General features: G+C 46.1%; 6 protein-coding genes across 6 annotated transcripts; 3 read left to right on the forward strand and 3 right to left on the reverse strand.

The window, feature by feature from the left end:
* Nucleotides 1–7,174: 7,174 nt before the first annotated feature.
* On the reverse strand, nucleotides 7,175–8,640 carry pgaD (putative endopolygalacturonase D; the record flags this gene model as incomplete). The annotated part of the gene is made up of 4 exons (XM_031153558.1): nucleotides 7,175–7,538; nucleotides 7,623–7,873; nucleotides 7,966–8,095; nucleotides 8,216–8,640. The coding sequence occupies 4 exons, from the start codon at nucleotides 8,638–8,640 to the stop codon at nucleotides 7,175–7,177; spliced, it is 1,170 nt and encodes a 389-aa protein (XP_031001438.1).
* Nucleotides 8,641–12,122: 3,482 nt separating this feature from the next.
* Nucleotides 12,123–14,311, forward strand: LHYA1_G008639 (WSC domain-containing protein; the record flags this gene model as incomplete). Its single annotated transcript, XM_031153559.1, has 4 exons — nucleotides 12,123–12,229; nucleotides 12,288–12,442; nucleotides 12,495–13,573; nucleotides 13,628–14,311. Coding segments are annotated over 4 exons (2,025 nt in total), but the record flags the coding sequence as incomplete, so codon positions are not given.
* A 2,045-nt stretch (nucleotides 14,312–16,356) lies between these two features.
* aflE (Norsolorinic acid reductase A) lies at nucleotides 16,357–17,680 on the forward strand (the record flags this gene model as incomplete). The annotated part of the gene is made up of 5 exons (XM_031153560.1): nucleotides 16,357–16,484; nucleotides 16,533–16,619; nucleotides 16,672–16,897; nucleotides 16,956–17,612; nucleotides 17,660–17,680. The coding sequence occupies 5 exons, from the start codon at nucleotides 16,357–16,359 to the stop codon at nucleotides 17,678–17,680; spliced, it is 1,119 nt and encodes a 372-aa protein (XP_031001441.1).
* Nucleotides 17,681–17,893: 213 nt separating this feature from the next.
* LHYA1_G008641 (uncharacterized protein) lies at nucleotides 17,894–18,369 on the reverse strand (the record flags this gene model as incomplete). The annotated part of the gene is made up of 2 exons (XM_031153561.1): nucleotides 17,894–18,082; nucleotides 18,139–18,369. 2 exons carry the CDS (start codon nucleotides 18,367–18,369, stop codon nucleotides 17,894–17,896), a joined length of 420 nt encoding a protein of 139 aa, XP_031001442.1.
* A 4,116-nt stretch (nucleotides 18,370–22,485) lies between these two features.
* LHYA1_G008642 (uncharacterized protein) lies at nucleotides 22,486–23,174 on the reverse strand (the record flags this gene model as incomplete). The annotated part of the gene is made up of 2 exons (XM_031153562.1): nucleotides 22,486–22,946; nucleotides 23,171–23,174. 2 exons carry the CDS (start codon nucleotides 23,172–23,174, stop codon nucleotides 22,486–22,488), a joined length of 465 nt encoding a protein of 154 aa, XP_031001439.1.
* Nucleotides 23,175–23,431: 257 nt separating this feature from the next.
* RDR1_1 (Protein RDR1) lies at nucleotides 23,432–25,300 on the forward strand (the record flags this gene model as incomplete). Its single annotated transcript, XM_031153563.1, has 2 exons — nucleotides 23,432–23,458; nucleotides 23,510–25,300. The coding sequence occupies 2 exons, from the start codon at nucleotides 23,432–23,434 to the stop codon at nucleotides 25,298–25,300; spliced, it is 1,818 nt and encodes a 605-aa protein (XP_031001440.1).
* Nucleotides 25,301–25,371: the final 71 nt, after the last annotated feature.

The following is a 25,371-nucleotide window of genomic DNA, read 5'->3' on the forward strand; positions in this document are numbered from 1 at the left end:
CCCAGCCACCCCTTTGGATTGAGAAATCTGCATAATTGATTAGAATGAATCAGACGGATTGACAACAGACTTACCTTGATTTGATGATTCTTAACGGTATTGGAATGTGAATAGGTATTGCAGTCAGGATTCGGCGTTGTCAAGTGGCTCAATTGTTGAAGCAGGTGGGAAGTACATCCTGCCCCACGGAGACGTTAATCTAGCGTCATATGAGGTGTGAATTATTCAGCATGCCATCTATGTCAGGATGGCAGCTCTTAGGCTATGTGAATATAGCTGCTGAGATGGGATGAAAAGGGGGGAGTTAGCGTCTGAAAGTAGTGGGTCCCACGTGCTGTTGCCCCGCTTAAATTGATACGAGCACCTATCATGCAGGATGCAGCCAACACGAACTTCCGTGGAGTATATATCGGCGCATTCATAACTTAAAGAGGACACTCTCTACTACTTGCGCAATCTACGACTCTTGAGCTTCCCTACCCCAAAAATGGCATCCCCTCTCTCTGTCAACCAAGAGACTGTCGCTGAAGATTTTGCGGCTGCGCAATTCTCCGAACTCCAAATCCAAGGTAAAAAGGCCCGTAACAAGCTGCCTTCAAACTCTGCTAACTTTTTCAGATAATGTATGTGTACCTGTTACCCAAATCTCCCTTCTGGGCCTTCCCGCCGAACTACACATCAATCTTTTCGAACTGCTCGACAAAGATACGTCTACTTGCCTAGGGCTCACTTGCACACTATTCTACGCCATTCACCGCAATATGCACGTCGACGAGAATACGATGAGCGCAGCGGACCGCGAAAAATATCCCAATTCGTATCGCTTCCAGGACTTGGACATCCTCAGCCTTCAGGCGTTCATTGCCCGTGATAATGGAAGTCAGATGCCTCGCCTACTAAAGGAGTTCATGTTTCCGGATTTGGTATTCGAGGCGCGAATCACCTGTCTGTTTGTGACTCGGGCACGGCATGAAGCTTTGACCGAGAAGTATCGGCGATTTCACGCTGTTTTCGATGCCAATCTGAAACAGAACTACCCGATCCAGGAAAAGCGGGATAGGGAAATCAGAAAGATTTGCAAGTCGTTGTCTAGAAGTATGGGAGTAAGGAATTTTATCCACGGTTCGACTTTTTTTGGTACTCTTGATAAAACTGGCTGAGTTTTATGGCGGGTAAAGGTTATGTAAGACATTGCTAGTTAATTGGGAGGAAACCGACGCAGAGCTAGAGTACCATAATACTATGACTTTAGAATAGCCAAGATGCTGGTAACGTTCCATGAAAAGGTTCGATGGCATAGCTGCAGAAATGAAGGCTTGGTCTCGCAGGGGATTAATTGGTAGTTCTGTTTCTGCTTAGATGGCTTAGCACACTTACCCATGACCAGCGAAGAACATATCAAAGCGTTCCCAACAGAGAAGCTCAATCTCGCAGACCCTCGTCTCGTCGCCGGTACCAACCTCCCTCCAACCCCAAACACCCACTACTGGCATCCACAACCTAGAAACCCCTCTTACCCAACCAACCCTAAGCACCTTCCCGCTAGCCATCTACACACTCCTCCTCGAGCACCTTCACCCCGTCATATCAGCCTACTTAATTATAATCTCTCTAGTTATACACACATCTGCAAGTATTATAACGCCGTCTTGTAAGATAGATGTCAGGTGTGGAATAGAAATCATTGTTGCGATTTCTGCGGTGCGATGCCAAACCCCGATCTTTAGTTTTCAGGCTAAGCGTTACGGCTAAGCAGAAGGTTGCGGTTGTGCAGATATTAATACAGAATGCTTCAATGTGTGCTATCTTACTGAAGATAAGACATATTAGACATCCCCGCACCGAATGGGTCTCCTCGGTCTTCATGGCCGAGCAAGAGCGAGGTATCCATTGCAGGGTGGTTCGCCCAAGGTTCATTCTCCGATACAGGCTGGAAGGGCACTTGGGCGCCAGAAGCCCCGCCTTGGAATGAATTAAAGAGATCCTGGAGCTCAATATCAGATAGTTTCATATTGACGTCAAAGTCATCATGCTGGACTAATGCATCGAGGGTTTGATTGCTCCTTATGACCGAGCCGGCTTTATCCGGCGATGGGACCCTTTGCACTTTGTAGAGTGATTCGAGGCCTTCTTTTATGCGCCAGAGGAGTTGTGCGCATCTGTGGGTTAAGTCTACCCCGTAGCAAGGACCGAAAATGTAGTCAATAAGCCTCTGGATGCGATCCGAGTGCTTGAGCTTCGGGTTCTTGTACCTTTCTATTAGTAGTAGAAGAACCGAATCATATTGCTGATAAGCACCTGCATACCAGGCAAATTGCTGTGAACTAGCGGATGTCTCCAATGCTGCTCCACTTTCAAGGGTTGTTATTGCGGACTCGATAATACTACCACCCATTAGTATTTGACAGGTCAAGGGTTAATCTTGACCTACATGTCTATAAGGCAATCCTGAGCCGGCGTTCTTTCTTTTTTGGGAAAATATCTATATAGTATCATCATATCACAACGTGACAGCATCAAGTTGGCAACCAGATGAGCATATCGTTGAATTGGAACCGCCGAGTTAAGATAAATAACATATTTCTCTCTAATAAGTGCCTTTTTGGAAGCCACAGTTTGTCGTAATTCTCGTAAAGTGATTTGGCCGCGATCGATTTGAACTCTCCCTCGAAGGATCATCGCATACAGCTCCGTGAACTCAAAGCGTAGTAAAGAGGATGTTGTGTCTGTCCATCCAGTTAAAGACTGGGGCGGCGAAAGTCCAAAATCAAAAGTTGCATCGTTGACGTTAGACGGTAATGGGATATCGAAGTCATCGGGTCGAAGAGCGGGCTGATGTCCTTCTGCCTCCGCTGTTCTGACGTCAAGATAGCAGATATGATACCAGAGAAGACCTCGGACATGCCGCTGGCAGGGATCGAGAGTTTTCATAATATCATTTCGGTGAATCCCGACGCACTGGGCAAGTCGTATGAGAACACTGACCAGTACCGAATGCGCCCTAGTAATTTCACTTCGACATTCCGTCATCTGTATCACCTTAGCTTGCCATATTAGTGTTGAGTATAGTCCAGAGTACTACCTACAAGATAAATTGTCAAAGCCTGAAGGCACTGAATAGATGACGAAATTAAAGAATTCCCCCTTTTGAAGGCCGCTTCACAAGACATCTTCAGGTGTGCGTAAAGAGATTCTTGGCTGACACCAAAGTGGCTCATCGTCTGCAGTGAGGACATACTAGCAGCAGCGCACATGCACATGGCTAACACTAGAGCAGTTCTTGGACCGGAATTAGGTCGCTGCTCGTCTACGTTGTTCCAAAACGAGTCAAACATGCATTTGAATGATGGAACATGCAGGATGTGAGCAATTGGGTCCACAGCCTGGAGATACTGCTGGTACAACAACTCTGCCTCAAACCTATAAGGTAAAATGACATCACATCCTTCTGAGATATTACTATTGGCAAATAGATCAATACCCATAGTCTGCGACTTGGTACAATAGTCTGCGAATGAGCCCATATTAGGTCTTTGCAACGTCTCGTCAGCGGAAAGAAGGGTTTCAATCTGCGGCTAGTCAACGCCCTTTCTAATCATAAACCATAAGTAGAAGCAAGATCAAAGTACCTCTTTAACAATTCCTGGATGAAATATACTTCCTATTCGTTGTGTGATAACCATTTTTCCTATCCGAATTGTTCTGCTGGTCGCAACGTTCTCGACGAAGCCGTCATCGTCTTCATCTAAAAACGTTCCGTCGTGCAATGCTACTGGATCAGCAACCAGTTCCTCCCATGGATTATCTTCAGGAGGCCTCGCCTGCAAATAATCCTCCCACTCGAAGTCCCGGGGTGGCGTTTGGGCATTTTCTAAGGGGTTTTCCGCGCGTGCCGGGTTCCTAGCATGCGCTTCTGGTTTGCGGCCTCCTTGCTTCTTAGCTGGCCGGCTGTCGATGAATATGCACTCTCTTTTGAACAGAGTGCAATTCTGACATGGATATGACCGGCTGCATTTTGACTTTCGAAGTCGGCACTCCGTACAAGCGTTGATGGGGCGCGGGTTGCGCCGTCGGCGGGGTTTTAAGGTAGGAGGAGCATTGGATGCAAGTGACATGCTAATAGATTTCTCTAGATTCCACCAATGTTGAACATTGTCTTGAAGCTACTGACCACTTCTGAGGGAGCTGAGTGAACTTGACCAAAATACAAATGAGATGAGGATCATGTGGAGTTGAAAGTAGCGTGCAATTTCGTAAGCGGCCTAAACTTCAAGCTAAATTTCAATGTTTTCTATTGGCTCGTTTAGCTATGAAGGGGCCACTAGGCCCCCGCAATCAGATAAAAGCCCCGGTCTTGGCAATTTAAGCATAATCACACCGATTTGTATATATCCTATAAGAACTACACCGCAAGTGCATTTACACGAGTTTTTGAGAATAAAATTCTCTTTTATCGCGAGGGAATATTATTATCGTTTTCATTCACCAATCCATTGTAATATATGAATGGAACACAATACCAGATTATGTTCTACAAACACTGCTTTCAAGTATCTAGGTCTTAGAAGAATCCTTTATCGATGTCTTAGTATAAATTCTCCTAAGTTCAACATCCCTTTTGACAATCTACCGACAGCCAACGTCTATAACATCTTCCACCGAAATCCTTATCCACATCTATAGGCGAACATATTCAACATAACAAAATGGACATGGAATGGGAATCAGAGATCGACAATAAAGCAGCACATGCACCAGCCTACCCATTAAAGGTTTTACCAGAACCCACTACCTACAACCCCACATCTCTTAAGCCACCAATTCCCAATCTAACCACCCTCCCTAACGAGCTCAAGCTCCTCATCTTTACGCATCTCGACGCACTCAGCTCCACCTGCCTCGGTCTCACCTCCCGCTTCTTCTACCCTCTCTACTGGTCCATCTGGAAAGCAGTGCGTCTCTCCACCGCCCGCTGTCTCATCAGCGAAGAGCGCTTACACGCGCACCCGAAATGTGAATGTGATACCAAGTGGTGGATTTGCCATCCGGGCGCTTGGATGGATCGTGAGTTGAAGGTGCAGGTTCTATATACTATGCTTCAGGGGTGGATAGGGCTGGGATGGGAGTATGATGTATCAAGGGAAGTGTTTGTGAGGCCGAGGGGGGTAAAGAGGCAGGCAGAGGGGGAGGGGTTGGCAGATGGATGCGGGACGGTTGGCGCAGTTGAGGAAGCTTTGAGGGGAGACTTGAAAGGGAGAAATATAGTGTTTGTAGGCGCGGATTAAGAGACCTGTTCGTGAGGTTTCCCGCTAGACGAATATCTAAAAGTACTACAGAGCTGATATTCATTTTGACCATGTATCTAAGAAGGATATGCGGCGTTCAATTCTGAACTGTCTTTTTTCCAATTCTATGACGTCAACTACGTTTGAGTCAATGGAAGAAGATCTCGAGTTATTTCTTAACTGACAATGACTTTCTCTAGTTCTCTGACTGAGAAATGTCTACACTTGTCAGCTTCTTCAGTGAATCTCCTAATAGGAACAAACTTAAATTACGTTTCTCCTTGCACCAAGCCAGAACTCCACACCGAAATATTTTACCTTCCACGACATTCCGAAATTCCAATACCAGAGATAATAAGGACCAAATTACAAACCCCATTTCGGCCATGCTGAGAAGTATGCTTCAAAACGGTACAACGGAAGCTAGTGCTAGTCAAACACAACTCGGTAAAGATCATCAACCTCTCAAACCTCCTAAGCAACTGAACTAACCACCTTTTCAAATAGTCCGCACCAGCCTCACTCTATACACCTTGGCCCCCGAACTCCACCTCAAAATATTCTCGTTCCTTGGTCCCGCGAGCTCGACGTCCTTCGGCCTGACCTGCAAAAAGCTCTACAGCATTCACTGGCAGAATTATGATAAGGTCCCTGTCACTTATGAATACGTAGTCGGCGGATGGGACTTCAAGAGGAACTTTGTCTCGGACTGTCTCTGTAGCCATGGAGGCAATCCTAATCCTTTGAGGTTCGCTCATGGACATTCGGTATCTGGACATAAAATTCGCCTGGTGGAGCTGCTGAAAGGTTGGATGGGTCCAGAATTCAGGTTCATGAGAAATGATGGGGCATTTGTTAGGATTTAACAGACGTGGCATGCTTGGTGGTGGTGTTGATGGTGGATAGGCGGAATACGAATACTTGGGGATATGGGAATGAAAAGGTGAAAGAAAATCGAGGGTCCGTGTGGCTAACAAGTCATGATATTACCTCATAATATAATCGCTGCTTTTGTTATTTCAAGTGGCACAATCATGCTTCTTGACCATGGCCTCACCTGCAACCAATTCTACTCTATATACTATGCGAAACATGGACCAGTAGCCCTCTACACTCCGCTTTCCGGCTTTATTTTCACTTGTCAATGCGCCGACTCCATTTGCGCTCTTCTTCCCTACTCTTGTGACGAGATTGTCCTTCTATACCTGTAGGTTGGCGATTGGATGGGTTCTTTATATACCTTAGTGTCTATGGTATTACATATAAGTATGCGTTGAAGAAGTACTTGAATCTAATGAAAGATTCAGAAGATCCTGTATTAAATCTGAATGATTGACTTGGGGGATTACAGGTAGAGTGGAAGCTTTTAGATTAGCAGAGGGTAAAAGAGAGTAACGTGTTTACTTGACCTATGATCTAAACCACGTTTTTTTAGTGTTTGACTTTCAATTGAGCAAAACCAGAACAAAATCCTCGTGGGCGGGAGACTTATTCACGTAGTCAACTTTTCATCATACAATAAGTGGTCAGCAAAAGCACCGCAACTATATGCCCATTAGCTGTAGATAAGATGAAGCACAGACCACGTATGAATAACTACATGCCCCGGGAACTTGCCATGAGACCCCTAATCAAGGAGACACAAGATCACGGAAACATCAAGAAACCCATCAACACCTTCGCGAGATGGAGAACAGGAAGCAAGAGAATAGTACCATTCCAGCTGCGAGAGAGAATGAGCCTGGTAGAATTCCTTCTTCAAACTAAATTATTTTCAGGGCCGCAAAGTTAACACCGGGTTTCAGCTGAACGCTCAGATGGAGGTCCGAGGACGTCGTATGTACAAATTTACGATTTGAAATATACGATCTCTCAATCCATCGTACACCCTACACCCCCGGACATCCCGTCTCAGGATAATTGCAACTACTCCTATTGCCCCCCTTTACACTAACCCCCTCGAACTCAAAGTCACTACAACTCCCATTACCGCAAAGTACGTAATAATCCATCGCCCCCTCCACTACCCAGCCCGCAACATCTCTAAACGTAATCCCCCCAAGCAAAACACCATTCGATGCCGTGCCCGTTGGTCCACCGTTAAGATAATCCTGCTGGATATCAATGCCATATGTCTTGATATCCTCAAGCCGGATATTATCAAACGTGACATTTGTCACACTACCCGTAGCATTGAAATCGGTTTTGATGCGCAGCCCGTTTGTAGAATTCGTTACCACTGAATCCTTGAACCTGGGAACCGTCCAAAATCAGTCAACTTCATCCCGTTCTATCTATACTCTTCAATAATATATAAGGAAGGACAAGAAAACTTACAAGATATTACTTATATCATGCCCTGTCCCACTTCCACCTCCAGCGATAGATAATCCATGACTGCCCGAACAGAACATCCCACTCACACTCACATTAGTCGAGTCAGACACAACGACGCAATCATCCTGATTCCACACATTACTATCTCTTAGCACCAAATTGGCAGAATTTCCTATATTGAAGCCATCGGAATTATGCGCTGCGGAAAGGCCGTTGCTTCGGTTATTTGGTGCATCGCCGAGAGAGTTGTTCTATAGTATAATATGCATATATTAGCATGTCTAGCGACCGAACTCGGATTTTGTGGTGGTGGTGGAGGAAGTGAAGGGAATTTCGGACGTACAAGAATGATATTTTCAATGATTGAGTCCTTAACACCAGCGAGATTTATACCATGGGATGGATAATTCCGTATATACAAATCGCTCATCGTAGAATGATTTGTAATCTGTACTTTCATAAACTGACCCGGCCTGAACAGATTCTCCAGTTATCATTAGCCAAATACCCTTTTCTACCTATAATGTCCCTTATTGTTTCTCCGTCCCCTTTGCTTTTACTCTTCTCTTCAGAAATTAAAATTAAGAACCTACTTAGCTAATCCCCCATTACTCCCCAGCCCATCCCAATACATCTCCCCCCCTCCATCAATAACCGATCCCGGCGCACCCAGAATGCTAACACCCGATCCCGAGATTTGGATCGGGCGAAACTGCGAATCCGGAGTATACGCAAACGTCGTCGTGCCGGAAAACGTGATCGTTGTGCCGGGGACGAGGGACGTGAGAGCGATGGCGCTGTGAGCGGGAGCGTGGATGTTGTGCAGGGTTAGGGAGGGGCAGGCTGAAATTGCGGGGGCGATTTGCGGGTATGTTGTGCAGAAGCATGGTGTTGTTGTATTTGTGGATGTGGGAGTGGATATGGGGGCGGAAGTGGTGTTTGTGGAAGTGGCTGGTGGGACAAGGGAAGATAGGGCAATGAGATAGAATGTAGAGATCTTTGAAGGAGAGGGAAGCATAATGAGGAAGTAGAGTAAAACCGAAGATTTTGAAATGGAGGGAAAATCAACAGAGATTTGAAAGTTGCTAGGAAGGAAGGGTGACAAGGTACTTGGGTACCTATAATGAAAATGTACATCTTATAGAAATATCAGGGCAGGTGTAGAAGGCCCTTTTGTTGCAGATAGAGTGATGTATACCCCGCCGGAGATATTGTGGGGTAATTTGAGCGCTAAGGAACATCTATTTCCACCATTAACCAGATATCTCAAGTTTGATGAAACAAAACCTTTAGGAGTATACTTATAATAATCAATTAAAAAAATTGCACCAGCAAATTATAAATACTCTGTTGAATATGATATAAATATCATTAGGGTCCACCTGCATACAAGCTCGGATGCTCGGATGAAACGTAAGACAACGGCGGCTCCGCCTGGACTGAGAAAAATATCGTCGCATTTTGATAGCAGGTGTGACATTAACCAAGAAGATGAAATGTGTATACAAGAAAAGCAGAATTCTCACCGTCTGCTGACTAATCAAGTAGATGGCTGACAGGCTCAGTCACCTGACTAGCCTCTGGCCAAGAAGATCTATGCTAGTTAATCGAGGATAAGAATAGTAAAGGGCTGATCTAGGTCCCACACTATGCATCGGGGTTTAAGCAGTAAAGCAGCTTGACAGCTTCATTGAGCAACTGTAGTATCACATGACTAGGTCAAATAGGGGCAGACTATTGGATATTTTGTTGCTAGTGTTTGAAAACCAGCCCATTTTTCAGTGCTGGAGCTATAGAAGCTGGCGGCGTAACACTTAATGCTGCTGAGATGATAACCAGCACTAGTGTTTACACTTTCTCCTCCCTTGCACCAATTCTCTTTCCAAGTAAATTCTCGGTCTTCCTTCCCCCAGGTCTTTATCCACACAACAACACACAACTTCTTGCGCGAACAGGCTGCATTATCAACTCTAAGAAGACGACTAAACTTCTGTTGCAGCAGTTGCGAATCCGACTCTAGAGTTTTCCTTGTCAAGGACAATGGTCAAGTGTTTCAATGTATTGTATCCGATGACAAAGTCGATACCATTGCCGGTGGAAAATCCAGTGTCACCTACTGCTAAGTAGCATTTGGCAGCCTTGCCTCCAATGGCAGTATTTTGGGCGGCAGGCCATCTATATTGCTCAGCAGGAATCTCGAGATTCTTTGCTCCCAGAGTAAGATTTAGCGGGCGCAGAAAAGTGCACCTGTCTAACATCGGTAGACCGGTTTCCTGATCTTCAACAGCTTTAGTCAGCTTTAGAAAGCGTTTATAAGCCTCGGTAGGTAGCAGAGTCAGTGTGGTGGCGTGGTCGATTGTGCCGGAAGTCGTTGATACGAGACTAGTGTTACCATAAGCAAAGCTGACATCAATGCCCCAGAAGCTGCTGGCTGGGGGGGTTTTGGTGACTGGCGCGTATATCATACTGGATATTTCTACTGGTGAAGATCCGAAGGTGACGTGTCCGTTGCCGATACTGACAGTGGCGCTGTCAACTGCTCCGGCGGAAAACAATTCATCGGGAACGGTAGGGACTTCCACATCTGTGTCAGGATATAAAGTACCGCGAGAGCGCTGTGTCTGTCCCAGGCCTAGTACACCGTCCACACCGTGGTAGCCTTTAGATTTTTCTGCGACTCCAATACTCTGTTCGAAGGTGGTCCCATCGAGGGACATGGTATCCCAATATTCATGGCCGTTGAAACTTCCAGACCCCTCGACAACAGTCACTCGATTCGCAGTCTTCTGGCTAGTAGATGTTCGAGAGTAGGGTTTGTCGGCGCCCACCCATGTGTTGGCAGCTGCCGTGTCAAGTAGCAGTGTATAAAGCGTAGCAGGAGACCCGAATCCAACCTCAACCACGCCATGCGCATACTCGTCCTTAACTGGGACGGTTAGCTCCGCGCGGATTCCAGCTGCGAGAACGACTAAGACTATAGACAAAGAATTCTTTCCATTATCGAGCTTCATGGCAGCATTCGCTGATAGTGTCTCGTAGTTGGTTTCTTAAGCTTCGGGGATTGGTAAGAATGTGCAATCAAGAACCGCAGCGGGTTGCTGATTGTGTCGGACAAAACTTGAAAGCTCTTTCATTCTCACCCGGGGCGACTGAAAGACGCATCGTTTCTTTATGTACTACTCGTACATTGCCTCTCGAGACTCTAGGAATGGGCGTCGCTACTTTAAGTACACTACATACCAGTCGAGCAAGGGCAGGATTCCGCCCTTACGGATGGTTCCGCGGGAATCGTAGGATACGGACACGTCACTACAACAGGCCTGAGTACTTTGAGGGTGAGCTTTGAACTAAATTCAAGGTGGTTGCGAGCTCCTCAGACAGATAAGCGCCTAGCAGCTGAAAAGAACCGGGAAATAGCCAACAGACCACTTGGTCATTCAGTAGTACAATAAATGCCGCAAGCTTAGAAGATAATCAATTGAATCGACTCGTCATTAGATTATCTTATTACATTTGTGTGATGATAGGAGCTAGTCATCGTACTGTAGCTATTCGTATCATAAACACCATTGGCTTGTTAGAGGTTTCCTGTCGTGGTGCCAGTAGAGCGAGGCGAAGCGAGGCGAGGTCTGTCCTTGGCATGCTTATGTAATTAGCGCCGCTCGGTGCCCTTTATCATGAATTCTATATCCCAGCAGATCCTAATCTCCTATCCAACATGATAGTGTACGGAGTACAAGGCGCACAGCACAGAAGCAAAAGTCAATTCGACATTTCGGATTTCGGGAGAGGGTTGTCCCCGTGAGATGTGCTAGGATATAATAATCCGAGCCGAGTCTGACTTACATGATGGATGATGCAGATCCTCACATGTTTCATTTTGAGGCTGACAACAGGTCGATCCTGCGAATCATCAGGCCCCCTAGCTTCCCTGTATCCATTTCTATCCCGATCCGTTGTCCAACCACCAAAAAATGCTGCGCATCATCTACAAGGAAGTCCCGTATGAAGCAGGCGTGTGCACATGTTTATCTACTTTCTATTTCAGGACTATCGAGGTAGATTCTATCATTCGTCAATTTGTTAGCCGTGTCAAGTGTCGTGGAATACGAGGTTGGTTTGCAAGACGTGCAGGTCTTGGCGTGCGTTAGGCTGAGGTGATGGTTGAGCTTCTACTACCGACATGCAACACCCTTATCACCGTCTTGATGTTGACCCTCGGTCATCTCACTTTTTTACTACTTCTTCGAGATATCCCTTCCTTCTTTATATTCAGCCCTCGTTGCAAGCACTCAATTCCAAGATTGTCTCACTTTTTTTTTAGCTTTTATCAACTGTGTCTCCACATTGATCCAAACACTAGTTCAATTCAAACACTACTCTCCAGAGCTCTGAGCTATGGATTGGAATTTTGGGAGTGCCCTTACAGCAGTGTTGTTCGTATTCTTTGTGGGTGCCCGATTCCAGACAAGAACGAGACCCCCTGTCTTACTTTACTAGCTTACTCCATCACATGCTGCAATTATCGATCGAAGACAGGCTGCGCCGACTTCTGGTCCTCAAAAGGTCGGCCTGCCAGATGGATGGGTTTACTCCGGATGTCTTCAGTGAGTGTGCCTCGTTTCAAGCTGTCATACCTTGATCGGAAACTAAGCGTGGCACAAGGGACAATATAGCTTCAAAAGAAGATCCCAATACACAATTACCGACTTTTCCATATAAAGTATGGGATACGCAAACAAATGAGGCGGTTTCTTGTATTACTCGGTGCCAACAATTTGGGTTTAATGCTGCTGGACTTGAATACGGTTCCCAATGCTGTATGCAATTTGTTTTCCCCCCAAATTACCAACGTCGGACTAACAATATTAGTTTGCGGTGATGTTGAAAATATCGATATTGCATCTGCACCGAGTACTTCAACGAATCCAAGTGATACACAGTTCTACACCCGGAGCACCATACCCGCCACCTACGACGATTCGGAATGCAATTCCCAGTGCACCGGCAACACGAGTTACTATTGTGGTTCTGGCAACCGACTTACCTATTACATTTTCACGACCTCTCCTGTGAAATGGGACTTTCCGACCGGAGCAGCGGCTGGGCAATATTCATTGCTTATCGGGGGCGTAACTGTGCCACTCATTACATCGCAAGCTATTACTGGCAAGGTAACCTTTATCGAGAAATCTGGAACAGGGAATCCAAATGGCACAGGAGCCTATGAGCTTGATTTGTCTCAAATTGGCAACTTCAACAACGCATGGAGGCAGATGACAGGCTTGAAGACCGACGTATTTTGTGCCGCAGGACTCACTCTACCTGATAAAGCAGGGAGGCAAATTACTATTGGAGGCTGGGCTGGTGTTTCCAACTATGGCATTCGTCTCTACTGGCCTGACGGATCGGATGGGGTGAAGGGAACCAACGAATGGACCGAAGATCCAACTAACCTGCAATTGCTGGTTCCGCGTTGGTATCCGTCAGCTATGATAATGGCCAACGGCTCGATTCTTGTGGTAGGAGGAGAGATTGGCCAAAATGCTGATGAGCAGCCAAACCTCGAGCTTCTGCCTAGAACAGGCGGCGGTCTCGTCGATTTAGATTTCTTGCAGCGCACAGCCCCCTTCAACCTATACCCCTTCGTCTTGGTTGTTCCATCGGGTATTTTTATTCTGTATTATAACGAAGCGAGGATCTTAGACGAAAATACCTTTGCGACGATCAAGACGCTGCCGAATCTTCCTGGAGCCGTCAACGACCCAACAGGTGGGCGAAGCTATCAACTACAGGGGTCAATGGTCGCCTTACCTCAATATGCGCCCTTCACTGACCCCTTAGGAGTTTTGGCATGCGGAGGATCGACGTCAGGGGGAGGATTCTCAATTGACAACTGCGTATCTACGCAGCCAGAAGCTGAAAACCCTCAGTGGACGATTGAGAGAATGGTAAGTCCACCGCACGCAATTTTACTATGCCATCCTAGCTGACATACACCTCAGCCCTCCCGAAGAGTCATGCCCTGCATGGCTGGTCTTCCCGACGGTACCTACCTAATAGCCAACGGTGGCCAACACGGTGTAGCAGGCTTCGGCCTAGGCGGCTCACCCAACTATAACGCGATTTTATATGACCCCACAAAACCAGTAAATGAACGCATGAGCGTTATGGCCAACACCACCGTCGCACGTCTTTATCATTCCGAAGCTATTATTCTACTTGATGGGCGAGTAATGATATCCGGCTCGGACCCTACAGGCGATTACAGCAACCCGCCAGGTAACTTCCCAGAGGAATATAGAGTAGAGGTCTTCACGCCTCCTTACCTACTTTCAGGCGCCGCTCGCCCGACCTTTAGTATCACGAATAAAGACTGGGCATATGGCACCGCTATCTCATTTACCAGTTCCGCAGCCAACACAAAGGTGTCGTTGCTAGGATCGGTATCTAGCACGCATGGCAATAGCATGGGTCAGCGAACGCTATTCCCCGCTGTTTCATGTGCTGGGACAACATGTACGGTTACAGTGCCACCGAATGCCCATGTGTGTCCACCGGGGTGGTATATGATGTTTGTGCTTGATGGGCCAACGCCTTCCGTGGGGCAGTATGTGAGGATTGGGGGTGATCCTGCGGGGCTCGGGAATTGGCCGAATCTCGACGGCTTTGCTTTGCCTGGAGTTTAATAGGATGTGTGTTGGTGGTAGTATATATGAGAAGTACGCATGTGACTAACTAGTTTGGATATCTATGGCGTGGGAAGCTTGCAGTAAGTAACTTTAATGTGTGTCATTCCGTCGTCTTGGCGCCTTACGACGGAGCCTTATAATAGGGTAATTAAATAGGGAGCTATAAGTACTCAAGTATAACTGAGATGCTATTATTGAATTCTCTAAGAATTCCAAGCAACCTCTATCGCAGACAAGCCTTTGCGCCAGTAGCAGGTCAGCTAGGTACTCAGTGCTCAATGAAACAGCACGTGATCTTCTCACCGTACTCATTGTTTTGCCAAGATTGCGACAATGGAATAAGCAAAGTCATAGAAATCTTATATCAATAAACATTCCAAACAAGATGAAAGCAGACTTTCTGTACATCTGAGAACTCAGTCTGCGTGACTGATGAGCTGACTAATCAATCCTGCCAAACCACCAGAACTACGCCAAGCCGACCTCGAGATGCTTCAAATCAACACCAACAGACTGCGAAACCCGAACAGAAGCTACAGAAGCCAAACCTCTATAGCGCATAGCGCATGTCACATTCATTTCGCATTTTAAACGCGTCCTATTCCCAGAAAAAAGCTAGCTTCCCCGCATCAAGTGTCTAGCACCAAGCCTCTACTATACTCTCTCCTCGAAACTGGCTTACGATCATATCCGTATTCGCGCGCAGCGATAGGAGATGCAGGTCATATACACATATATATGGCGGTTTGGAATACTCGCAGCATTATTGCCTGCGTTGTGCGGGTATGATTCTGTGGACATGTTGCCGTGTGGTGAGGTCGGGATGCCGGAATATTTCATCTTAAAGCTCGAGTTTGTTGGATGGGTTGGTCTTTGTGAGTTGTTACTTCGAGTGAAGATATCTCCTGGGCCGCAGAAGCTCGGACAAGCCTACCGGTACCTTTTGTCTAAGGTGGCGCCACTTGGCCCACTAGGCTTAGATGCATGTTGTCTTCTCAACTTCGCACTTGTAAGGGTTTATCTCCGGACATAGAATCTCATACGTGCTTTTCAAACTAATGACTGCATTTTTAGGAGCGACGTATGTTGAAGTTGAGTTACTGCTTCTTACACCAAGGCGCTACTGCATTGTGCTTACAACTAGTCTCCTTTAGGAACAGATGTCCAGTGACACTAGTCCTTAACTGTCACCAGATCTGTTTTTCTTATGTGGGGGTTTCTAGGGTATCCAACTGCTTGTTACCTACCTTGATCTTCAGTTAATATCAAGCAAGCGTTTTGCCATTTTTAGTACTGCAATGGCGTAGTGGGTGTACGCCAGCTGCATTTTTGCATGGGTTGATTAGTGTGAGCTAAAAGTTATAATCTCGTTCTTCCATTTTGTTGGACCTTCAGCAACTATTGACCTCTTTAACACCGCCTTAACGCCATCTTACTGTCAAATTCGACATTACATCCATTTCCTTAAATCCATGCTATTAATTATAAACGTATTTCTCCACTAGATTAAACCCCTAATATGTTGGCTTGACGTCACCTCGCGGCGAAATTCGCCGTGTGTTTTCATACCCAACAATTTTTCAATCTATGCTGCTTGTGTCATATCTCACTCCCACTCTGCGTGTCAGTTGTGAGTCACAAGTCACAGCAGCAGTCCTTAAACCCGATATACTTATCGGCGTTTTGGACTAAATTCCCTGCATCCTCCTGCTCGGTTAATCCCTCCCTGCATTTCATACCAGCCCAGCCTAGAGGGTCTCGTAATATGCGTCCAGTTTGGAATTTCACGGAATATTCCTGGTCTATCCTCATGGCACAGCCCGAGAGCCATTATCTCCATGGGTATTGAACAACATATGAATCTGGGATCTCCATAGGGTCCTGGACCAGGAAGCGGGTCACCACCTGAATATATAAGCGCCCTCCTGCCGTCGTTTTCATTCCAACTACTCCTAAGTCTCGCAATACTCATTGAAAGTATTTGACTTCAGTCCATACTGCAAAAGCGCTTCATTGGAATCCGGTTTTCAACACTTACCAGAATGGAGGCCATAATCAAACCTGCTCCCCAGCCCAAGACGGCCCTTGGTCGATACCGAATGCTATCTCCGACTGCAGCTGTTCGAGTGAGTCCTCTATGCTTAGGTGCAATGAACTTCGGAGATGCATGGTATGTTGAACTTCGACCAATATAATTACCGACGTTAACAGCTTACAGGACCGCTTGGCTTGGAGCCTGCGATCAAAAGACCACCGAGAGCATTCTTGATTTCTTCTATGAGAGTGGCGGCAACTTTGTCGACACGTAGTAACCCTATCCGCTTTGGCCTTCAAGCACTAAGCTAATGTCATCCTAGAGCCAACCACTACCAAGCAGGACAGTCAGAGCAATGGATCGGAGAATGGATGAAGAAGCGTGGTGTTCGCGACCAGATTGTTCTCGCCACAAAGTACTCATCTGCCTTTCGCATTGGACACGGGCACGAAGAAATCATCGCCAACACTGTCGGCAATGGCTCGAAAAGTCTTCGTGTCTCGCTTGAAAACAGTCTGAAGAATCTCCAGACATCTTATGTTGACTTGGTGCGTCCCAGATTTCCCCGACTTTCCCTACGAATACGCAGCTGACAGCTGTATCTAGCTCTGGGTTCACTATTGGGACTTCACCTGCTCCATTCCCGAGATGATGAACTCACTCAACGACACCATTACCTCCGGCAAAGTTATATACATCGGCGCATCCGACATCCCTGCCTGGATCGTTTCCAAGGCAAACCAGTACGCGCGCGATCACGGCTTGCGGCAATTCTCTGTCTATCAGGGGCGCTGGAGTGCCGCCGATCGTGATTTCGAGCGAGAAATCATCCCAATGACGATCTCCGAGAACATGGGCATCGCACCCTGGGGTTCACTTGGTGGTGGGAAATTCAAGACTGAGGAACAGCGAAAGGCAAACCAAGGTCGAAACATCGGCGAGGTGGACGAAAACTCTATTAAGGTCTCCCGGGCTCTGGAAGTTATCGCTAAGAAGAAAAATACGCTGATCACGAGCGTGGCGCTGGCTTATGTGATGCACAAGGTTCCTTATGTGTTTCCGATCGTGGGAGGTAGGAGTCTGGAGCATTTGAAGGGCAATATCCAGGCCTTGAATTTGGTGCTGGAGAAAGAAGATATTGATTACATTGAGGCAGCTGCTCCGTTTGATATAGGATTCCCACTTTCTATGATTGGAAGGGGCCCGGAAGAGAGTATTTGGGAAGATCTTGGTGCCCACGTTGATCACGTGGAACTGCTTAAGGTATGTGATCTTAAGGGAATGGAGAGACTATGCTGATTGATCCACAGCCAATCGTTCCACACAACTAGTAGGCATCCTGGATGAAAGCTAGTAAAGCAGGGGTGAAGCATAGAATTTGAAGAGTTGCTCTGGCTGAAATACTTTTCGTAACATGAGGTATATTCCTCATTCCTTCGTGCGCCCATTATCCCACCCGTTATGCAAATGTTCCTCCCCCTCCAAATGCACACCCACAGATATCCATTCCAAACCCACCTCAACCATAATATCCCACGCCATCCTCAATTAAAAATATGCGCAAGTAGCGCCCTCACAGGTCCTTCTTTCTTCGCCTTCTTCTTCGGATAAATTTTTCCAGTCTTGATCGTGTAACGCGCAAGTGCGCTCTGGCTTGGAAAACGCCGAGGTTGCACGCCCTTCTCCAGAGCGTCAAGGAAATCGTAGATGTTGATCCAAATGCCTTCCAGTGCCTGTGCCATCAGTTAGTTGTTTTCTACAAGCACATTTTGGTCTGTTTGTCACGTACCTGCCTGCATCTTTTGATGCTACTCAGATCGTCCTCCACTCCCACGTCGTGGCACAATCTCTGCCAGTTGTCCAGATTGTTTGGGGCGCCGAAGTAGCGGTCGAAATCTTTCACGATATTGCGGCGAAGCTTCTTCTTAGACTCATCAGTGAAGACTGGGGCGGCTGGGTTGAGCACCTGTGCAGGGGCTGGTCCCGATCCTCTAGCAGAGTTGTTCTTCTTTTTCGCCATCGATTTTGTTGGGAGTTTTGTCCCTGGTGGAGAGCAAGTTGAGCTTACACCCAGTCGGTTTGAGGTCTTGCGGTGTGCAAGAGACAAATGAGGAAAGGAAAGGTACGATATAAGAGTGTGGGGCTTTTGGAAGGACAAGGAATACAAACGGATAAGATGGAATGCATGCAGATAGGGAGCCTGCAGACTTCACACGTTAGAGCTCATGTAAGTATCTTACCGAATACCGTAGGTGCAAACGGCAAGATGGGCTTCTTCTGCAAGTATCCGAGTCTTGGAACAATTAAGGAATCTGTGAATCTTCTTGATAAAGAACAGGACAGTCTTCAACGTTTACCAGTGACTTCTCATTTTTGATAATGATTTCAGACTCTCAAAAGACTAGTATCCCATAGATGATTGATGCACGAGTCATCATCATTTGACGAGAAGAGAGACCATACAGGTGTTGAAGCCTTGTCTTTCCTCTCCCTTCTCAACGTCGCCATATGCAGCATCCACTTAACGTTATGTGTAACATCGTTATCCTGCCCAACTTCTTCTATCACCTTTTCTAGTACATCTCTTAGCATAACCTCGGCCTCCGCATGCCTGCCTTGTTCATCAATAACTTCAGCAAGCCTCCAACGAGACTGAAATAGATGAAGCTCGCTCCCACTACATCGCACCTCCTTCCAAGTTATTGCTTCTCGGAGAATCTCTTCGGCAGATGAATAGCTACCTTTGTCTCGCAGAACGTCGCCTAGCTCTTCAGCAATGTTGGTTGTCAACCAATACGTTTTGCCTAATTCTTTAGTCGCATGTGACAACGCGTCCCGACAAAGATTTTCAGCCTCGTCCAGTTGTCCCACTCGACGCAATATTTGGGTACAATTATACATGCACCATAGGGTATCAGAATTCTTAGTACCCAACAGATTCATGCAGTTTTCGAGCGCCTGACGTAAGATCTGCTCTGTCTCTACATACTTACCAAGCTTTAAAAGGGTAAGTCCTAGATAGCAGGTTGACTTTATGGTATCTGGGTGCATTTTTCCGAACTTAACTTCTTCTATGTCAAGTAGTTCGCGGAAGGTCTTCTCTGCTTCGTCAAGCTTTCCCGAGGACTTTTGAATTAGTGCCAGGACTCTCATACTTCGGCGAACCCGCCTATGGAATTTGCCTGATTACTGTGACTCTTGACCTTGCAATGCTCTCCGGGCCAAGATTTCGGCCTCGATGTGTTGTTCACCCTTTGAATAAAGAATAAAAGCGAGTGTGTACACTTCATCAAGTGTAGTAAGATTCTCCGATCCAAGTTTCTTTTCGAGGCCTTCCAGAATATGTCGGCATAAAACCTCAGCCTTATCCAATTCATACTCTTCTAACAAACAAGCTACCATTTCACTCTTTGCGTCGAACGCTTCCATCGAATCAAATGCCAATAGACTCTCGTAAATATTTAAAGACTCTTTAATGTACTGCATAGTAGCTCTCCCCTGGCCCCGTCGCCTTGAAAAAGAAGATACACATCTAAGCAGATGTGCTTTTGCCAGCAGATATTCCTTGTCTTCGGTAGAATTCGGGGAGACAGAAGATTGTCCCAAGACAACGTCGACATGTGGCAGATATAAAGCACGTAAGGGAAAATTTTCAAATTCTGGATACTCTGGGAATCTTTTTGATGTGGTTTCTAGTGCGCGGACTGCCCATCGTGCCTCTTCCTTGTTGTTTTGATCGACGACCCAAGCGTTTGTTACTGCATGCACAAGCCGGTGGAGGGTGTAAAGAGTATTATCCTCGTCCATCGAAATTAATGAGTAGTCTTCTAGGAGGCCAACAGCGCGGTCAAATTCGACGGTGTTTTCATTTTCGTCGATAATGAGTGATCTTGGTATTCCTTGGCGGTCAAGACAGCTCATCAAGCAGAGCAACTCGCCACTCCTGGGGCATTCATCTCTAATATGATCGAATGAGATAATCCATGTAGCTGCCACAGACTCTAGGCCACGCTCTCGTCGGTTCGTATCTGAGAATCTGTGTTTGAGAAGACTGATCTTGGATTTCTTGCTCTCTCGAAACTGCTGGAGGTATTGGGACACTTTCTTTCGCCTAGCGATCATGTATTTGGAAGCTTGCATAAGTGCGAGTGGAAGAAAGTCCAGCTCTTCTAGAAGCTCCTGAATCTCGGCGTCGGTACTAGTGCTTATCAAACGGTTTCCGAGAAGAGTCCGTCCTTCAGTTTTGGTCATCGAAGGTACGTGGATTGGATCATCGACGAGCTGGCAGCAGATTTCCCGATTTCTAGACGTATAAATTATTGTTCCCTTTGAGTTTTTCTGGGGTATATACTCTCTGCATGTCCTTCCATGAGTAGTTGTGTCAAATAGTTGGTTTCCGTCGACATTGTCAATAATCATCAGCCAACTTTGTTCATACTGATCTTCGAGCCAGTCGTGTACCAGCTGAAGCATATTTGTATGTGGGTCATCGTAACCAGATAAGTTGAAAGCCTTTGCAATAGCTTTGTAATCCTGCTCAAATCTGCCAACATTTGCGGCGTGGACCCAAAACACAGAGGTATTTGGCGAGCCCTCTTTGTTCTGGTAGGCGTATTCCAAGGCCAGTTGAGATTTTCTGTCGACAAATTAAACACTTTGAACTAGCAATAGATACATTGGCAAAAGGCTCTTACCCGATGCCTCCAAGGCCATAAAGAGCAACCTCGCAAACCCGGTATGCTTCTCTATGTTTAATTCTTGAGACCAGTTCCTTCCAAATAGCCTCTCGACCGATGAAAGTGTTGTTTCGACCAGCCGAGACTAAGAATAATGTTTGTAGTTCACCTGTAAACCACATGAATTAGCTAGCATTTTGGCATTGAATATTACTTGGGTTGGGATACCCACGTTTCTGGGTATCTCGTTTGATTTCGTGTGAGTTAGGCCGAACGAGCTTCATCTGTCCTAGATGCTTAATCACAGTGTCTGTTTTGGTTTCCAGCCTCGAAGTAGTGTTTCTATCAACTGTCAGACGATAATTTCCGAGACTGTTAACTTTCAGGGTGTACATGCTCTACTCTGAGCTGGCTTTGAAACTGGATCAAACCTAACATTTGATCCAAAGCCAAGTTTAACTGCTGTATTTTCTCCGACTGCCATTTAGTTCGGAAGACTATGCCGATCTTTCGGAGGTCAAGCTTTCTCCTGTCCAAAAATATTGCGGCCATATTCCCCGGACCCTTCTCAGAAGCAGGGCCGACTTTGAACCCTTCCAGATATAGCAACAAGCCTTTAGCCTTCTCAATACATACTGTCAAGGTTGTTGCCTCATTTTGGAGAATAGCGCGCCCTGTTTCACTAAGGTCGTTGAGTGTTTGGAGCGTAGCTTCAAGTCGTCGCGAGAGCGTCAGAACCTCTGCTGGGCAGCCTGCAATTTCGGAACATTCTTTCATAAGAGCGCATAGTTTAACTCCGAAGTCAATAAGCTGCACGATGCTACTTGCAAGACTGAGTGCCGTAAGCGGATCCATTTCGTTTTGTCATAAAGGTTGATCGTGAGGACTTAGGGGAATGATATTAGGAGGCTGGAGGCAGGAGGTAAAAGTATGGGGTGTGCTCCTTATTATGCTGCTGTGTTGGCACTACCTCATGTTATGCCTGCTGCACAGCCACTATTGCTTGAACCGCCAATAGCAACCTTGGAGCATTTAGCAGGGGGTACTTAGGCTGACTCGGCTGACTGAGTGAAATGATGGTACTTTATTGAAATATATAAACTAGGAGAAAGCTTAAAGAGCTGGGGTAATTGGAACACTTTATTGGCCCTGGTAATGGGTATAAAAATGAGTGAGGGTTAATGAAAGAGAAACGGGCTCACTTCATCTTTCAGGCTTTGTAGTGCTAGTATCTTAAACCACAACAGCGCTTAGCACCTATAGATACATAGTATAGGTACATTTACATTTAGATAGCGTCAGCTTGTATTAAGATAGTCTATTGGAATTAAAAGATTAAAAGAATATAGATTGAGCCAAAAATACCGCCATAAATTTGAATCGACAAGGGATACTTTGAAGAAATATCTCCAAATATGGACCCAACGAGCGACTCCATCGTTTAAACAGATACTCACATCTTAAACACTAATTCCCACAGGGAAGTTCCTCACCACCGTCTCCACCAAATTATCCGGCCCAGTAGAGAACATAATCTTCGTCTGCGGTGCTGCCTTCACCGCTTCGCAGCACACCGAGTGCACCTCCTCAAAGAGCAAAGTAAACTCCACATGTCCCCTTATACACCAGCCAAGTAGTATACCATCCCAAGATCTTCCTTGAAGCTCGTGTTGGAGAGCCTTGAGCGTGCCTGGGACGTCTTTCGGGTCGAGATTAAAACCGACATTATCGAATGAATTTGCAATTCCGTAGGCCTTTTCTTTTGCCCAGTCTTCTTTGATGGCTTTCTCAATAGGCGAGCCGGTTAGGTGTTGGCTTAGACCTATGACGAGAACGGATTTGGGAGCTGGATTGTGGTTGCTGACATTGTCATTGAACATGGTGGGGATTTCCGAGCAAGTGTTATTGACTTGATGAATAACTGGTTAACATTAGAATAAAACTAATTCTGATAGTTTTTCGTAAACACTTACTTGTATGTTTTAATATTAAGACCTACTTTTGAATGGAATAGTTAAGTGTTACCTATAGGATATAGTAGTAATGGAAGATATAAGAGATTGCAATGGGAACGGGGTTGCTTAAGTACCCAAGACTTGTTCCGTCTTGCGCGGGGTTTATAACAAGATGGGAGCCGATAAAAACCCATATTTAATAAGCATCACTATTATATGTGAAATAAATTCCATACTTGGGGAAGGAAAGTTGACTAGCTCGACTCTTTGCTCCGCCCATCCCGTGCTATCCGAACTTGGTTATTACTAAACAAGCATGGTTAACTCCGTGCCATCCGACTTCCGTCGCAACTCCGAATAACTCTATACTGACATCCAATTCATCTCAACCCCCTGAAACTGCCACATATAACACATCCCACAGAAGTTCGCAAAGTCCGTCCTATTAGTAATGTCTCGGACCCCATTAAACGCATTAGTAAAGCCCACTCTTACATATTTCGCGTCATAGACTACTGATTTCAAACAGCCACTGCAAGAAAAAGACCAAACCGTCGATAGATCTCCCCCACGTAAAAAACTGCGTCGTCGTATCCGTAAAGCGTGCGAGCCATGCCGACACAGAAAAGTCAAATGCGATGGTGGCCACCCATGTGAAATCTGCATTGGCTACGACTACAGCTGCGTTTACGCCAATACCGAGATCCCCACATCTTCCTCCGAGCAAGTCATATCTGGAGGAAGGTTATCAATAGATCCAGACCCTGCCTCACAAGCACGGAACCAGCCATTTCAGACATCGGAAACCCATGAGACAACCAGTACGGAGCCGCAAAAACAGTTGTACGAACTTTCTGAAGAGCGTCAATCTTCGCGGACAGGCAATACCAGGTTTACGAGGGTAGATAGTGCAATTGCATTCCCAAGAAGCCTTGGCTTGGCACTTAATGCGGATGAGCCTCCGAGGTTACATGCATTTGCCTGGAATACAGGTACCAGGATCGATAATAATCCCGTAATTCGACAGAACATATTGCAATACCTTGCACCCCAGGATGTGAAAAGTCTCTCAAACGTGTTTTTCACTTCAGTCAATCCAATGTTTGATATAATAAGCCACGACGGGTTTAACCACCGGGCCTCTAGTTGCTGGGAAACTCAGGACATAGATGCTGGGTTTGAAGTAGTGTTGTGTGGAGTGTTGGCCTTAGGATCTTTATTTTCTGCACAACCCGCCTTCATACGCGAAGCAGAAATCGTCGAACAAGCAAGGTTAATACTAGACAGCACTTTCGCACATTCAGAAGTGTTACTCTCGGTTGACTTCGTTGTTGGTTGGCTCTTACGTGCTATCTATTTACGTTGTACGACGAAGCCGCATGTTTCGTGGGTGGCGAGTAGTATGGCGATGCATATTGCAGAGTCTATAGGACTTCATCAAGAGATGAGCGAGATAAGAATTACGCCCGGTAAGAGGGTGCTTATGAGTGAGGAGGAGATTAAGAGCCGCAGGAGGGTGTTTTGGACGGCTGACTGCCTGAACCGACTTTTCTCTGCGCAGTATGGACGGACGAAGATAACGCTTCAGAACATTACTTGTCGATATCCAATGACTGTTACCGACGATGGAGGGGATGACTTTATTAGCCTTATACGTTTGATGCCAGATCTTTGTGATATAGGCTCCCCGAGTTCAGCTACGGTCCTGACGGATGGGATCTTGCGGCTAGGGAATATGGCTATTTCAAAGCCACCGCTCATGTTAATGAGAGCAGACGCAATGTTCTGCATCTATCGAAAATTAAGATACATCGGCGTCACACTATCACAAAAGCAGACTGAGGTAATCCTGTCTATGATTCGATCAGCACTTGAAGCAGCAGATTCCCTTGTCACCCAATCGCAACAGTGGTGGACCATCATCGGCGTACCATTCCACAGCATCTGCGTGTTAATCGCTCTTAATACTATGGAGAGTTTGACGCTTTTGCAGAAAGCTATGGAGACGTTGCAGAATGTGGTGACGATTTTCAATTCGCATGTATCGAGGGAAGCGCTCCGTACTGCGCATTACCTTGTGAAAGTCACGGAGAAGAAACGGAGAGGAGAATTGGAATGCTTGCAAAGGTGCCTTAATCTGAACGCACAGATAAATGTTGCTACTCCTACGCAAACTCCACAGTCAGATAGAGCAGTGGAAATACCTTCATTCGAATGGCCGACAGACATTGATTTGGGGTTTTTTGATTTCCTAAATACAAATTATATGGATGGAGGCACGGGTATGGCAGGCGGCATAGATGGATTACATAGTTCTTAGCAGAGTCATTAAAATGGATTGGTACACATTTGCTCTGTAGTACTTCCTTTTTCGGAAGCAGAGCAGTCTGT

Source organism: Lachnellula hyalina (genome assembly GCF_007821495.1).
Source record: "Lachnellula hyalina strain CBS 185.66 chromosome Unknown contig00243, whole genome shotgun sequence".
NCBI classification, from domain to species: domain Eukaryota; kingdom Fungi; phylum Ascomycota; class Leotiomycetes; order Helotiales; family Lachnaceae; genus Lachnellula; species Lachnellula hyalina.